Below are 16119 nucleotides of genomic sequence, written 5' to 3'. Positions count from 1 at the left end.
TGCTGTGTGTTCTGTCGTCCACAAGGTGCGGTCATTCTCTGCGTACGTTTTACGCTTGAAAAGTGTTTGTCCATCTTAAACGTTCATTTAAGTTCCAACACATTTACCCCCACAAGCTGACATCGTTTGTGAACTGTTGAGGGCGATCATTAGTGCAAATTATTGTTGTAAAATGAGAAATGAAAAGGGAGCTTATCATCCCACATCAACAACTCTAACATTTAAATGCTGCCTCTTGACTAGGTAACCATTGCAAATCAAAACATGTTCTTGATTGTCTTAGCCCGGGATAAATAATGTCTGAATAAATATAGGAATACATGGAAACTAGGAAGTAAGTATTCAAATACCTCATTGCCCAGAAGCCTTAATGCTATCAACAGGAACAGGAAGTAGGTATGGGAAATTGTGCCGTTTCAGCAATAAAGACTTAATATTTTGTTACACATTTGGGGATGGCTACCATTCACATCTGAACCGATACGATAACAATTCCCAGTATTTGGTAATCAATACCGGTACCTAATGGTACCAACTTTCAGTAGTTTTGTGTGTGTGAATAAATATTAATTGTTTGATAATAAGATTTTATTTTTTAATGTAAAATTTAAAATGAACTGGTTATGATAACTGTGATGTCCAGTTGTTGACATAAGTCTCATTTGCAATGCAGTTACACTTCCAAGACATTAGAGGGCAGTATAGGCTATCTATGGTATGTTGCCTAACGAGGAAGGAGCTGAATGTGGTATGTTGCGCCCTACAAAGTGGTTGCACCGTAAGTGCTGTGCTTATTGCACACCGGCTGTTTGATTGTAACAATCATTTTTACACTCACCTCAAATTTAGAGGTGTTAAAAATGCATTGTTAAATCACGAATGCTAATAGTAGCCTTTCAATGGCAAGTCCAATGTAAATTAGCATCAAGCTAGCACATTTCGAAATAGTGGAGCCTTACTTTACATTTAAAGGCCTACTGAAACCCACTACTATACCGACCACGCAGTCTGATAGTTTACATATCAATGAGGAAATATTAACATTGCAACACATGCTAATACGGCCGGTTTAGTTGAATAATTTGCAATTTTAAATTTCCCGCGAAGTGTCCTGTTGAAAACGTCGCGGAATGATGACGCGTATGATGACGCGTATGATGATGCGTGCGCGTGACGTCACCGGTGGTAGCGGACATGTTCTTCCAGCCCGATCCAAGCAATAAGTAGTCTGCTTTAATCGCATAATTACACAGTATTCTGGACATCTGTTTTGCTGAATCTTTTGCAATTTGTTCAATTAATATAGGAGAAGTCAAAGAAGAGAAGATGTAGGTGGGAAGCGGTGTATTGCAGCTGCCTTTAGCAACACAAACACAGCCGGTGTTTCTTTGTTTACATTCCCGAAGGTGAGGCTTTACTATGGAACAGAGCGGTCATGGTTCCCGACCATATGTCAACCATCAGGTTTCGGTGAGAAAATTGTGCAAATAAATCGGCTCTTACCGTAGACATGAGCGGAGCTTGCATCCTCCTGCAGCTGCGGACTATTACCTCCTCCCACCGGAGACACTGGCGGTCACCACACCCGTGGCCACACCCGTCCGACTTTCAGGTACCATATAATCTCACTAAAACACTAGTAACACAATAAGCAGATAAGGGATTTTCCAGAATTATCCTAGTAAATGTGTCTAATAACATCTGAATCGCTCCCACTGCCCTTGCCTTTTTTCTTTCTAGTCATTCGCTCTCACTATCCTCATCCACAAATCTTTCATTCTCGGTCAAATTAATGGGGAAATGGTCGCTTTCTCGGTCCGAATCGCTCTAGCTGCTGCTGGCTATGATTGTACACAATGTGAGGATGTGAGGAGCTCCACAACCGGTGACGTCACGCGCACATCGTCTGCTACTTCCGGTACAGACAAGGCTTTTTTATGACCAACCAAAAGTTGGGAACTTTATCGTCGATGTTCTCTACTAAATCCTATCAGCAAAAATTGTTCATTTAAAAAAGGCCCTGTTATGCAAAAACAACTTTTCTATTCTGTTAGTTTTATACAAAGTTTGTTTTTAACCAATGGTGTGTGATTATTATTTTTCTACTGCCTTAATAGCCAGTTTAGCGCCACAACATTGATATTGTTTACAATTTCAGTTTATGCAAAAACATATTATTAATCATTTCTGAAATAATTTAAACAAATGTTGAATACAAATTGACGCCATTTGTGACGTCAGCGCATCTCGTGACTTTCTCCCAATTAGCACCACGTTAGCTGACTCGCTAGCGAACAAAGAACCCTTGCCAACACTGGCTCAGTCATAACTTCAAAAAATACCCACGGACGCTTTGAAAAACAATTGCAAGATAATATTTGGGATATCTGTCAAAAAAACTCACCTCTAAGTAGTTGTTGTAGACTCTGACGAACGCTAATAATAATGTGACGAACATCACAGGACACAGAGATTCCGCCACTGAGCCGGTGCATTCTGGGTATTGTGGATGCCTTACTACAATTTTTTTCCTTCAAATTTCATTCATTCCCATTCATTTTCTACCGCTTATTCCCTTTTGGGGTCGCGGGGGGCGCTGGCGCCTATCTCAGCTACAATCGGGGCGAAGGCGGGGTACACCCTGGACAAGTCGCCACCTCATCGCAGGGCCAATACAGATAGACAGACTACATTCACACTCACATTCACACACTAGGGCCAATTTTAGTGTTGCCAATCAACCTATCCCCAGGTGCATGTTTTTGGAAGTGGGAGGAAGCCGGAGTACCCGGAGGGAACCCACGCATTCACGGGGAGAACATGCAAACTCCACACAGAAAGATCCCGAGCCTGGATTTGAACCCAGTGTTAAAAAAAATCTAATAACATTATTAATAATGAAGGTGATTGTAATCTTAGGAGTTTTAAAATTACATATATAGTAAAAAAACACAGGAAAAAAAACACGTTCATACTATTGCGTGTAGCTGATTGAACACAATTTATAGTGGTCCTAAACTGCCCTCTAGTGGTCATTTTATACATACCCCAAGAGCTATAGTCGACATTTTTTCTTTAATTTGTCATTATTTTCACTTTCGTCGATTAAAAAAGGAAATAAAATAATAGAAATGTGTTAATGCAGTCAAATATTATTTAAAAATAAAATTAATATTTTCAGGTGTCCATATATATATATATATATATATATATATATATATATATATATATGTACTGTATATATAGTGTATTTATGCCAATACATTTAATTAAAAAAAAAATATTAACAGTACTAAAACTGTGTGTGTCTGTGTGTATACATACATATACATATATATATATATATATATATATATATATATATATATATATATATACATATATAATAACAATACAATTGTATATGTATATATATATATATATATATATATATATATATATATACATAAACAGTTTTAGTACTGTTATTATTTTAAAAAATATATTGGCATAAATACACTACATATACAGTATGTGTGTGTGTGTATATATATATATGTATACATATATATATATTTATGTATACATATATATATGTATACATATATATATACATATATATATATGTATACATATATATATGTATACATATATATATACATATATATATATGTATACATACATATATATATATCCATCCATCCATCCATTTTCTACCGCTTATTCCCTTTTGGGGTCGCGGGGGGGGCGCTGGCGCCTATCTCAGCTACATATATATATATATATATATACATATATATGTATATACATACATATATATATGTATACATATATATGTATATACATACATATATATATACATATATATCAATCAATCAATCAATGTTTACTTATATAGCCCTAAATCACTAGTGTCTCAAAGGGCTGCACAAACCACCACGACATCCTCGGTAGGCCCACATAAGGGCAAGGAAAACTCACACCCAGTGGGACATCGGTGACAATAATGATCCAGTGGGACGTCTGTGACAATAATGATTATGAGAACCTTAGAGAGGAGGAAAGCAAAGGATGTCGAGCGGGTCTAACATGATACTGTGAAAGTTCAATCCACAATGGATCCAACATAGTTGCGAGAGTCCAGTCCAAAACGGGTCCAACTCAGCAGCGAGAGTCCCGTTCACAGCGGAGCCAGCAGGAAACCATCCCAAGCGGAGGCGGATCAGCAGCGCAGAGATGTCGAGGCGGATCAGCAGCGCAGAGATGTCCCCAGCCGATACACAGGCAAGCAGTACATGGCCACCGGGTCGGACCGGACCCCCTCCACAGGGGAGAGTGGGACATAGAAGAAAAAGAAAAGAAACAGCAGATCAACTGGTCTAAAAAGGGAGTCTATTTAAAGGCTACAGTATACAAATGAGTTTTAAGGTGAGACTTAAATGCTTCTACTGAGGTGGCATCTCGAACTGTTACCGGGAGGGCATTCCAGAGTACTGGAGCCCGAACGGAAAACGCTCTATAGCCCGCAGACTTTTTTTGGGCTTTGGGAATCACTAACAAGCCGGAGTCCTTTGAACGCAGATTTCTTGCCGGGACATATGGTACAATACAATCGGCATGATAGGATGGAGCTAGACCGTGTAGTATTTTATACGTAAGTAGTAAAACCTTAAAGTCACATCTTAAGTGCACAGGAAGCCAGTGCAGGTGAGCCAGTACAGGCGTAATGTGATCAAACTTTCTTGTTCTTGTCAAAAGTCTAGCAGCCGCATTTTGTACCAACTGTAATCTTTTAATGCTAGACATGGGGAGACCCGAAAATAATACGTTACAGTAGTCGAGGCGAGACGTAACAAACGCATGGATAATGATCTCAGCGTCTTTAGTGGACAGAATGGAGCGAATTTTAGCGATATTACGGAGATGAAAGAAGGCCGTTTTAGTAACGCTTTTAAAATGTGCCTCAAAGGAGAGAGTTGGGTCGAAGATAATACCCAGATTCTTTACCGTGTCGCCTTGTTTAATTGTTTGGTTGTCAAATGTTAGAGTTGTATTATTAAATAGAGTTCGGTGTCTAGCAGGACCGATAATCAGCATTTCCGTTTTTTTGGCGTTGAGTTGCAAAAAGTTAGCGGACATCCATTGTTTAATTTCATTAAGACACGCCTCCAGCTGACTACAATCCGGCGTGTTGGTCAGCTTTAGGGGCATGTAGAGTTGGGTGTCATCAGCATAACAGTGAAAGCTAACACCGTATTTGCGTATGATGTCACCTAGCGGCAGCATGTAGATGCTGAAGAGTGCAGGGCCAAGGACCGAACCCTGGGGAACTCCACACGTTACCTTAACGTAGTCCGAGGTCACATTGTTATGGGAGACACACTGCATCCTATCAGTAAGATAAGAGTTAAACCAAGACAGGGCTAAGTCTGACATACCAATTCGTGTTTTGATACGTTCTAATAAAATATTATGATCGACGGTATCGAAAGCAGCGCTAAGATCGAGGAGCAGCAACATAGATGACGCATCAGAATCCATCGTTAGCAATAGATCATTAGTCATTTTTGCGAGGGCTGTCTCCGTCGAGTGATTTGCCCTGAAACCGGATTGAAAGGTTTCACATAGATTGTTAGACGCTAAGTGTTCATTTAACTGCTCCGCAACAATTTTTTCGAGGATTTTTGAAATAAAGGGAAGGTGAGACACCGGTCGGTAGTTTACCATGAGGTCAGGATCGAGGTTAGGTCTTTTAAGAAGAGGATGAATAACCGCTTTTTTGAATGCTAGGGGAACAGTGCCCGAGGAAAGTGATAAGTTTATAATATTTAGCACTGATGGACCTAATAATACAAAGAGCTCCTTGATCAGTTTCCCTGGAAGAGGGTCAAGTAAACATGTTGTTTGCTTTATTCCATTTACACGTTGTAACAATTCCTCTAATGTTATTTCCTCAAAACGAGAGAAACTATTTTGGAGGGCAGTATCCGCCGTATATACAATCGTGTCAGTGTTAATAGAACCCCGTTGTAGCTGGGACGCATTGTCTTTAATCTCCTTTCTAATGACTTCAATTTTCTTACTAAAGAATTGCATAAAGTCATCAGCTGAGTGGGTGGAGCTACTGGAAGGAGTCCCTTGTTGGGTTAGCGATGCTACCGTACTAAACAAAAATTTAGGATCGTTTTTATTGCGGTGGATGAGATTTGAGTAATAATTAGCTTTAGCTAAGGTAAGCATGCGTTTATAAGTTATTAAACCATCACTAAATGCTTGATGGTGCACCTCAAGTTTAGTCGTGCGCCATTTGCGTTCCAGCTTTCTGCATAATAATTTCTGAGCTCTATATATACATATATATGTATATACATACATATATATATGTATACATATATATGTATACATACATATATATATGTATGCATACATATGTATACATACATATACATATACATATGTATGCATACATATGTATACATACATATACATATACATATATATATATATATATATATATATATATATATATATATATATATATATATATATATATATATATATATATATTATGAGTGTGGGAAAAAATCGATTCAAATACGAAACGAATCGAATACATTGTGCGATTCAGAATCGATTTTCATTTTTAAAAAATCGATTTTTTTTTAATCAATCCAACTAACCAATACACAGCAATACCAAAACAATGCAATCCAATTCCAAAACCAAACCTGACCCAGCAACACTCAGAACTGCAATAAACAGAGCAATTGAGAGGAGACACAAACACGACACAGAACAAACCAAAAGTAGTGAAACAAAAATGAATATTATCAACAACAGTATGAATATTAGTTATAATTTCAGCATAGCAGTGATTAAAAATCCCTCATTGACATTATCATTAGACATTTATAATAATTAAAAAAAAAGAACAATAGTGTCAGAGTGGCTTACACTTGCATCGCATCTCATAAGCTTGACATCACACTGTGTCCAATGTTTTCACAATGGTAAAATTTGTCATATTTTTGGTTTGTTTAATAGTTAAAACAAATTTACATTATTGCAATCTGTTGATTAAACACTGTCCTTTACAATTATAAAAGCTTTTTTTTTTTTTAAATCTACTACTTTCCTAGCATGTCAGCAGACTAGGGTAGATCCTGCAGGCTGAAATCCTATGTATTGAATGAATACAGAATCCTTTTAAATCGGGAAAAAATACGTTTTTGAATCGAGAATCGTGTTGAATTGAAAAAAAATAAATCGATTTTGAATCGAATTGTGACCCCAAGAATCGATATTGAATCGAATCGTGGGACACCCAAAGATTCACAGCCTTAATATATATATATATATATATATATATATATATATATATATATATATATATATTATACACACACACATACTGTATATATATTGTATTTATGCCAATACATTTAATTAAATAATAAAAAAATAACAGTACTAAAACTGTTAAATATATATATATATATATACATACATATATATATATATATATAATATTTACATAATCCCAAAAAAACAAAATTATATTTATGAATAATACATATTGTACTGCATTTTCCAGTGACAATGCAATAATCAACGACAGTATGCCTAGAAAAGGAGTAAAAGATTTATTTTTTTCATCTTTTCCCATCTGTTTCTCTTCTATCTAAATCAATACCACCACTTTTTTTTCAATGAATTTCAGACATCAAAAGCAGGAGAACAGGATGCCGTGGACACAGGATTAATGAATGAATGAGGGTGTTGCAGAGTGTCCAGTCAAACAGGCACTTATGACAAATGCCAATTTGAAAAACAATAACAACTCCTTTTTTCCTCAATAAGGCACAACAGAGACTACACTGGTAACACACACATACACACACACACACACACACACACACACACACACACACACACGATTGTACAAAAGTGCTCAACAATGAACATTAACAGTTATGTTGCTTCTCCAAGCTACTATAACCCTTTATTTATTCATATATTACTCAAAAAAATGTGTGATTAAAATGTTGTATTGTTACAAATATTAAAGCTCCCACTAAAGTGCAACACAATTTTAAAAAAGCTCCTTTGCAGAGAAAAAAAAAAAAAGAGTTTCATTAGAGAGGGATAAGCGATGAGAGGTACGACTTCTGTTAGAGTGAAGGAATTACATTCAAATGCTTGCATCACATTGATCAACAATTAACGAGCAGTCTGGCCTCACTCTGGACTCTTTTTGTCAACAAATCCTAAGAAATTCCCAATAAAATCCTAAAATAACTGATCTGTAAAAATGCATGAATGTTGATATATGTTTGGGAGTGAGGGTAGTTTAAGTAATGTTTTTTTGAATGCGTAGTTAAAGTATCATTTTACTATCATTATTATGTCTTTTGTCCCAATTTCTATATTACATTTGCTCTTGTAACAACCATAGTGTAGTATCATATAATGCAAGTAAAATAAAAATAAAAAATAAAATAAAATAAAATTGACTCAAATGTGGTATTCACCCTCTAGGATAAAAGTTAGTATAATAAAATGTATTTAAAATACGACTCATCCTTTTTTTTATTTTCAATTTCCCTTTAAAAAACCAAACATATCAAAACAATAACGCATGTCAAATACAAAAGCATTCTAAAACTAAAAACTGATATTTTTTTCAGGGATAAAATCAGTGCAGTACATAAAAGTTAAAGATGAATAGTTTATTAATTATTCAACTTTGTAATGTTATTTCCTTACAAAAAATAATTTGAAAAAATGGACATTTCTCTTTGGAGAATAAATAACATTGAAGTGTTGTATCTATAGTTATATATCTTTTATACTTTACTTGTGTTAATAATTATTATTTACATTTCCCCTATACAATCCCAGAAGACACAAGACATTGAATCAACGTTGATTATACGTACATGTCCTTTAAAACTGACATTGAAACAACGTTGCAAAATAGTTGTATTTGTAAACGTTGATGTCTAACGTTGGATCCATGTTGTTGGTTGGGAAATGACCAAATTTCAATGTTCAAATCAACATCAGAACCCAACATTGAATACACGCCGTCAAAAAGCATGTTGTTTCAATGTTGTATTTGTGTTATCGAATATTGGTTGGAAAATGACCAAAATTCAATGGTCAAATCAGCGTCAGAACCGATTAATGATTAAACGTTGTCAAAAAGCATGTTGTTTCAACATTATGTTTGAGTTGTAGAAGATTGGTTGGGAAATGACCAAATTTCAATGGTCTAATCAATGTTACAACCTGACATTGATTAAATGTTGTCAAAAGAATGTTGTTTCAACGTTGTATTTGAGTGTAGAATATTGGTTGGGAAATTACCATAATTCAATGGTCAAATCGACGTCATAACCCAACATTCAATCAGTCAATCAATGTTTATTTATACTGTATAGCCCTAAATCACTAGGGATTAAACTTTGTCAAAAAGCATGTTGTTTTAAAGGCCTACTGAAATGACATTTTCTTATTCAAACGGGGATAGCAGGTCCATTCTATGTGTCATACTTGATCATTTCGCGATATTGCCATATTTTTGCTGAAAGGATTTAGTAGAGAACATCCATGATAAAGTTCACAACTTTCGGTGCTAAGAGAAAAGCCCTGCCTCTACCAGAAGTTGCCGACGATGACGTCGCAAGTGTGGGGGCTCCTCACATATTTACATTGTTTTTAATGGGAGCCTCCAACAAAAAGTGCTATTCGGACCGAGAAAACGACAATTTTTCCATTAATTTGAGCGAGGATGAAAGATTCGTGTTTGAGGATATTGATAGTGACGGACTAGAAAAAAAAAAAACGCAAATGCATTGAGACGGATTCCGATGTTTTTAAACAAATTTACTAGGATAATTCTGGGAAATCCCTTATCTTTCTATTGTGTTGCTAGTGTTTTAGTGAGTTTAATAGTATCTGATAGTCGGAAGGGTGTCTCCACGGGTGTCTTGACGCCAATGTGTCAGGGAAGTCGACGACAGCTTCATGGACGGCACAAGCTCAGCTTTTCTCCGGTAAGAAGCGACTTTTTAACCACAATTTTCTCACCAAAACCTGCTGGTTGACATTTGGTCTGGATTCATGTTTGCTTGACCACGCTCTGATCCATAGTAAATTTTCACCTCCGGGAATTTTAAACAAGGAATCACCGTGTGTTTGTGTGGCTAAAGGCTAAAGCTTCCCAACTCCATCTTTCTACTGTGACTTCTCCAATATTAATTGAACAAATTGCAAAAGATCCAGCAACACAGATCTCCAAAATACTGTGTAATTATGCCGTTAAAGCAGACGAAATTTAGCTGTGTGTGTGCGCAGCGTTCATACTTCCTAAAAACGCGTGACGTCTTGCGTACACGTCGTCATTACACGACATTTTCAAGACGAAACTCCCGGGAAATTTAACATTGTAATTTAGTAAACTAAAAAGGCCGTATTGGCATGTGTTGCAATGTTAATATTTCATCATTGATATATAAACTATCAGACTGCATGGTGGGTAGTAGTGGGTTTAAGTAGGCCTTTAACGTTGTATTTGTGTTGTAGAATATTAGTTGGGAAATGACCAACATTCAGTGATCAAATCAACGTCAGAACCCAACATTGATTCAACGCTGTCAAAACGTATGTTGTTTCAACGTTGTATTTGAGTTGTTCAACGTCAGGACCTAATTCAACAAGTTCTCAACGTTGTTTTCATGTCTTGTGCCTGCTGGGATAATTACATTAGTATAAAATGTTGACAAATACATGCTTTTACTTTAAATATTTAAACACACAAAAAAATCACTGGATGGATTTACTCTGATAAATTATACAAATTATTTATAAAACGTAAAATAATGCCTCTAGTTTTTGTATGGCTTTAATAGGGACTGATGAACAAATGGAACCAAACAAACAAGGAGAGAGTACCAGAAGTGTTGTTCAACTTCCTGTGTGACTTGTCTTGCCGTGGCACAAATGCTGCATCAGCACTATTAATCAGCACCTAAAATAATGAGCAGAGGTAATTTGACACGCACGCGCACGCGCACGCGCACACGCACACGCACACACACACACACACACACACACACACACACACACACACACAGTTAGAAAAAAATCCCAGGTGATCATGAAAGTAAACATGGCTGGCAGTGCACGGAGTAGTAGAGATGGTGTGTTGTATTATTTTTTTAAAACCACTTCAAAAGTTCCGTGTTGCTACGTGTTCCTCGCGGTGCGTGTCGAGCCACATGGGACTGGACGGGGCGGCGGTCGGGGCTCCTGGGCGGGCCCTTAACAGCGCGGGAGGAGCCCCTTCTTGTAGGCAACCACGCCGGCCGCTGTGGCGAGCACGCACACCACAGTGGTGACGCCCATAAGCTTGAAGACTCCGCCCACTGATGGCAAGTTCCTGTCCCAGAAGGTGGTCACAAAGGGGAGCGCCACCACTTCCTGTTCGGTAGGAGGAGGGGTTAGAGGGTCTTCAGTCACATGACACGTGTCTTTAGAGCAGGGGTCACCAACGCGGTGCCCGCGGGCACCAGGTAGCCCGTAAGGACCAGATGAGTAGCCCGCTGGCCTATTTTAAAAATAGCTCAAATAGCAGCACTTACCAGTGAGCTGCTTCTATTTTTTAAATTGTATTTATTTACTATCAAGCTGGTCTCGCATTGCTCGACATTTTTGATTATAAAAGAGACAAAACTCAAATAGAATTTGAAAATCCTAGAAAATATTTTAAAGACTTGGTCTTCACTTGTTTAAATAAATTCATTTATTTTTTTACTTTGCTTCTTATAACTTTCAGAAAGACAATTTTAGAGAAAAAAATACAACTTCAAAAATGATTTATGGATTTTTAAACACATACTTTTTTACCTTTTAAATTCCTTCCTCTTCTTTCCTGACAATTTAAATCAATGTTCAAGTATTTTTTTATTTATTGTAAAGAATGATAATCCATCCATCCATTTTCTACCGCTTATTCCCTTTTTGGGGTCGCGGGGGGCACTGGCGCCTATCTCAGATACATTTTAATTTAATTCTTCATTTTAGCTTCTGTTTTTTCGATGAAGAATATTTGTGAAATATTTCTTCAAACTTACTAAGATTAAAATTTGATTTAAAATAATCAAATTTAAATTTTATTTCAAAGTCTTTTGAATTTCTTTTAAAATAATGATTGGTTTTTGTTAGAAATATAGCTTGGTCCAATTTGTTATATATTCTAACAAAGTGCAGATAGGATTTTAACCTATTCAAAACATGTCATCAATATTCTAAAATTAATCCTAATCAGGAAAAATTACTAATGATGTTCCATAAAAAATTGTTTAAATTTTTTTTTAAAGATTCAAATTAGCCAGTTTTTCTCTTAATTTTTTGGGGTTGAATTTGAATTTTAAAGAGTCGAAATTGAAGACAAACTATGTTTCAAAGTTTAGTTTTCCTTTTTTTTTGTGTTTTCTCCTCTTTTAAACCGTTAAATTAAGTGTTTTTTTACATCATTTATTCTCTACAAAAAACCTTCTGTAAAAGGAAAAAAAATGTACGACGGAATGACGGACAGAAATACCCATTTTTTATATATATATAAATTTATTTATTAAAGGTAAATTGAGCAAATTGGCTATTTCTGGCAAAACTGGTAGCCCTTCGCATTAATCAGTACCCAAGAAGTAGCTCTTGGTTTCAAAAAGGTTGGTGACCCCTGCTTTATAGTGCGGTGGAGATTTCCTCTCACCGTGGACTCGGGTTCCGTCTGCCAGATCTGACTGCGGCTGATTCGACCCATTTCACACAAGACCTGGAACACAACATCTTATGATGACGTCATAGTGGCCATATGGGGGCAGGTGGGGCAGTGCCCTACAACAGTGCTCGATTTGTACCGGGCCGCAGAATAATTTTTTATTAAATTTTTTTATTAAACCAACATAAAAAACACAAGATACACTTACAATTAGTGCACCAACCCAAAAAAACTCCCCTTTTCATGACAAAGAAGAACCAAACAAAACAAAACAAAAAACAAAACGGTCTGCAGCTACAAAAAGGTTGGGGACCACTGCCCTACAACATCCAGAAGATGGCACTGCAGTAAAATGTAGTGACTCCATAGCTGAATCTGGGGTCCATCCATCCATCCATTTCCTACCGCTTACTCCCTTTTGGGGTCGCGGGGGGCACTGGCGCCTATCTCAGCTACAATCGGGCGGAAGGCGGGGTACACCCTGGACAAGTCGCCACCTCATCGCAGGGCCAACACAGATAGACAGACAACATTCACACTCACATTCACACACTAGGGACCATTTAGTGTTGCCAATCAACCTATCCTCAGGTGCATGTGTTTGGAAGTGGGAGGAAGCCGGAGTACCCGGAGGGAACCCACACATTCACGGGGAGAACATGCAAACTCCACAGAGAAAGATCCCGAGCCTGGATTTGAACCCAGGACTCCAGGAACTTCGTATTGTGAGGCAGACGCACTAACCCCTCTGCCACTGTGAAGCCCTTAATCCGGGGTCTCAAACCCAATTTAGCGTCTGAGTGTTCACTTCTGAAACACATTTGAACCAGGAGACTACATTCAAGACTACAGCTGCCATGAAGGCCCCAAACTGCTGACTTGAAGGAAAACTGCATTTTTTTTTTTTAATGGACATTCTCCCCAACATTCCCAATCCCAATGTGTGACAAGAACATGACTTGCTCTTTTCCCTGTGTTCTAAAGACAAAAAAAACTGCTAGCAAACTGCAAGCATTTTGCCCCTTGGAGCCCTTGAAAATATACAAAAACTTTATGACTACTTTGGGACAAATGATGATCCAGAACCTCCTATTTTGGGTCATGCGATACAGAGGATGAGCTACGAGTTTTAGAAGCTGTGTGCTAAGCAGATCCAGTGAAACAGGAAACCAGGGGCGTCCGAACCTTTTGACTTGGGAGCCAAATTTGGCAAAAAAAAAATCCGGCCAGGGTCCGAAAGCAGTCTTCATGTAAAGTAATAATATACATGTACATGAGCACGTACACGTACACACATATATACATATACATAACAAATATGTAAGTAGATATATGTGTATATAAACGTGTATATTGTACATGTATATATGAGTGCGTATATATATATATATATATATATATATATATATATAATATATATATATATATATAGACAAACCCCATTTCCATATGAGTTGGGAAACTGTGATTTGCAAATCATTTTCAACCCATATTCAGTTGAATATGCGACAAAGACAACATATTTGATGTTCAAACTGATAAACTTTTTTTTTTTTTTCCAAATAATCATTAACTTTAGAATTTGATGCCAGCAACACATGACAAAGAAGTTGGGAAAGGTGGCAATAAATACTGATAAAGTTGAGGAATGCTCATCACACACTTATTTGGAACATCCCACAGGTGTGCAGGCTAATTGGGAACAGGTGGGTGCCATGATTGGGTATAAAAACAGCTTCCCAGAAAATGCTCAGTCTTTCACAAGAAAGGATTGGGCGAGGTACACCCCTTTTTCCACAACTGCGTGAGCAAATAGTCAAACAGTTTAAGAACAAAGTTTCTCAAAGTGCAATTGCAAGGAATTTAGGGATTTCAACATCTACGGTCCATAATATCATCAAAAGGTTCAGAGAATCTGGAGAAATCACTCCACGTAAGCGGCATGACCGGAAACCAACATTGAATGACCGTGACCTTCGACCCCTCGGACGGCACTGTTGCAAAACCTAACATCAATCTCTAAAGGATATCACCACATGGGCTCAGGAACACTTCAGAAAACCACTGTCACTAAATACAGTTCGTCGCTACATCTGTAAGTGCAAGTTAAAGCTCTACTATGCAAAGCGAAAGACATTTATCAACTGCCTGCTTCGCTGGGCCCGAGATCCTCTAAGATGGACTAATGCAAAATGGAAAAGTGGTTTGTTGTCTGACAAGTCCACATTTCAAATTGTTTTTGGAAATATTCGCCATCGTGTCATCCGGACCATTCAGACTGTTATCGATGCAAAGTTCAAAAGCCAGCATCTGTGATGGTATGGGGGTGCATTAGTGCCCAAGGCATGGGTAACTTACACATCTGTGAAGGCACCATTAATGCTGAAAGGTACATAGAGGTTTTGAAACAACGAATGCTGCCATTTAAGCGCCGTCTTTTTCATGGACGCCCCTGCTTATTTTAGCAACACAATGCCAAGCCACATTCAGCATGTGTTACAACAGCGTGGCTTCGTAAAAAAAGAGTGCGGGTACTTTCCTGGCCCACCTGCAGTCCAGACCTGTCTCCCATCGAAAATGTGTGGCGCATTATGAAGCGTAAAATACGACACCGGAGTCCCCGGACTATTGCACATCTGAAGCTCTACATAAAACAAGAATGGAAAATAATTACACTTTCTAAGCTTCAACAATTAGTTTCCTCAGTTCCCAAACGTTTATTGACTGTTGTAAAAACAAAAGGTTATGTAACACAGTGGTGAACATGTCCTTTCCCAACTACTTTGGCACGTGTTGCAGCCATGAAATTCTAAGTTAATTATTATTTGCAGAAAAAAAATAAAGTTTATGAGTTTGAACATTAAATATCTTGTCTTTGTAGTGCATTCAATTGAATATGGGTTGATAAGGATTTGCAAATCATTGTATTCCGTTTATATTGACATCTAACACAATTTCCCAACTCATTTGGAAACAGGGTTTGTGTATATATATATATATATATATATATATATATATATATATATATATATAAATATATATATATATATATATTTTTTTAAATGTAAACCTATATGTATACATGTGTGTATATTATACATACATATATACATACATACTGTGAGAGGCGGGGCGTGGTCACGCGCCGCCTGTCGACGGGGCATGCACAGGAGCCGGCTGGAAGCAAGATGACAGGTGAGTGGATACCTCAGCTGGAACGAGTTATCGAATCACCTGTCTCTATTTAGCAGTGTTGGTGACTGCAGGGCGGGGCTGAAAAGCCAGAAGAACCCCAGGAGGTGCTGATGACGCCAGAAGGGTTGTGGGAGGACTGAGAGAGTTAACAACTTTGTGAG

At 37.4% G+C, this 16119-nt stretch overlaps 1 protein-coding gene across 3 annotated transcripts in view; it reads right to left on the bottom strand.

The window, feature by feature from the left end:
* Positions 1–8802: 8802 nt before the first annotated feature.
* The window catches only part of mao (monoamine oxidase), an 83994-nt gene continuing 76677 nt past the window's right edge, over positions 8803–16119 (bottom strand). The window contains exons 14-16 of one of the 3 annotated variants that reach the window (XR_009802957.1): positions 15998–16094; positions 15883–15940; positions 12755–12817 (exon numbers count right to left, since the gene is read on the bottom strand). Coding sequence is in view for 2 of the 3 variants with exons in the window: in XM_061879679.1 (XP_061735663.1) it covers positions 11305–11463; positions 12755–12817 (222 nt within the window). In the remaining variant the exon portion in view is untranslated. Of the gene's footprint in view, positions 11464–12754; positions 12818–15882; positions 15941–15984; positions 16095–16119 lie in introns of those variants that run through there. The other 2 variants (XM_061879679.1, XM_061879680.1) reach the window with 2 other exon arrangements.

Source organism: Nerophis ophidion, linkage group LG19 (assembly GCF_033978795.1).
Source record: "Nerophis ophidion isolate RoL-2023_Sa linkage group LG19, RoL_Noph_v1.0, whole genome shotgun sequence".
NCBI classification, from domain to species: Eukaryota; Metazoa; Chordata; class Actinopteri; order Syngnathiformes; family Syngnathidae; genus Nerophis; species Nerophis ophidion.
The sequence above is the reverse complement of the archived record's forward strand: the minus strand, read 5'-3'. Positions and strand labels throughout refer to the sequence as shown.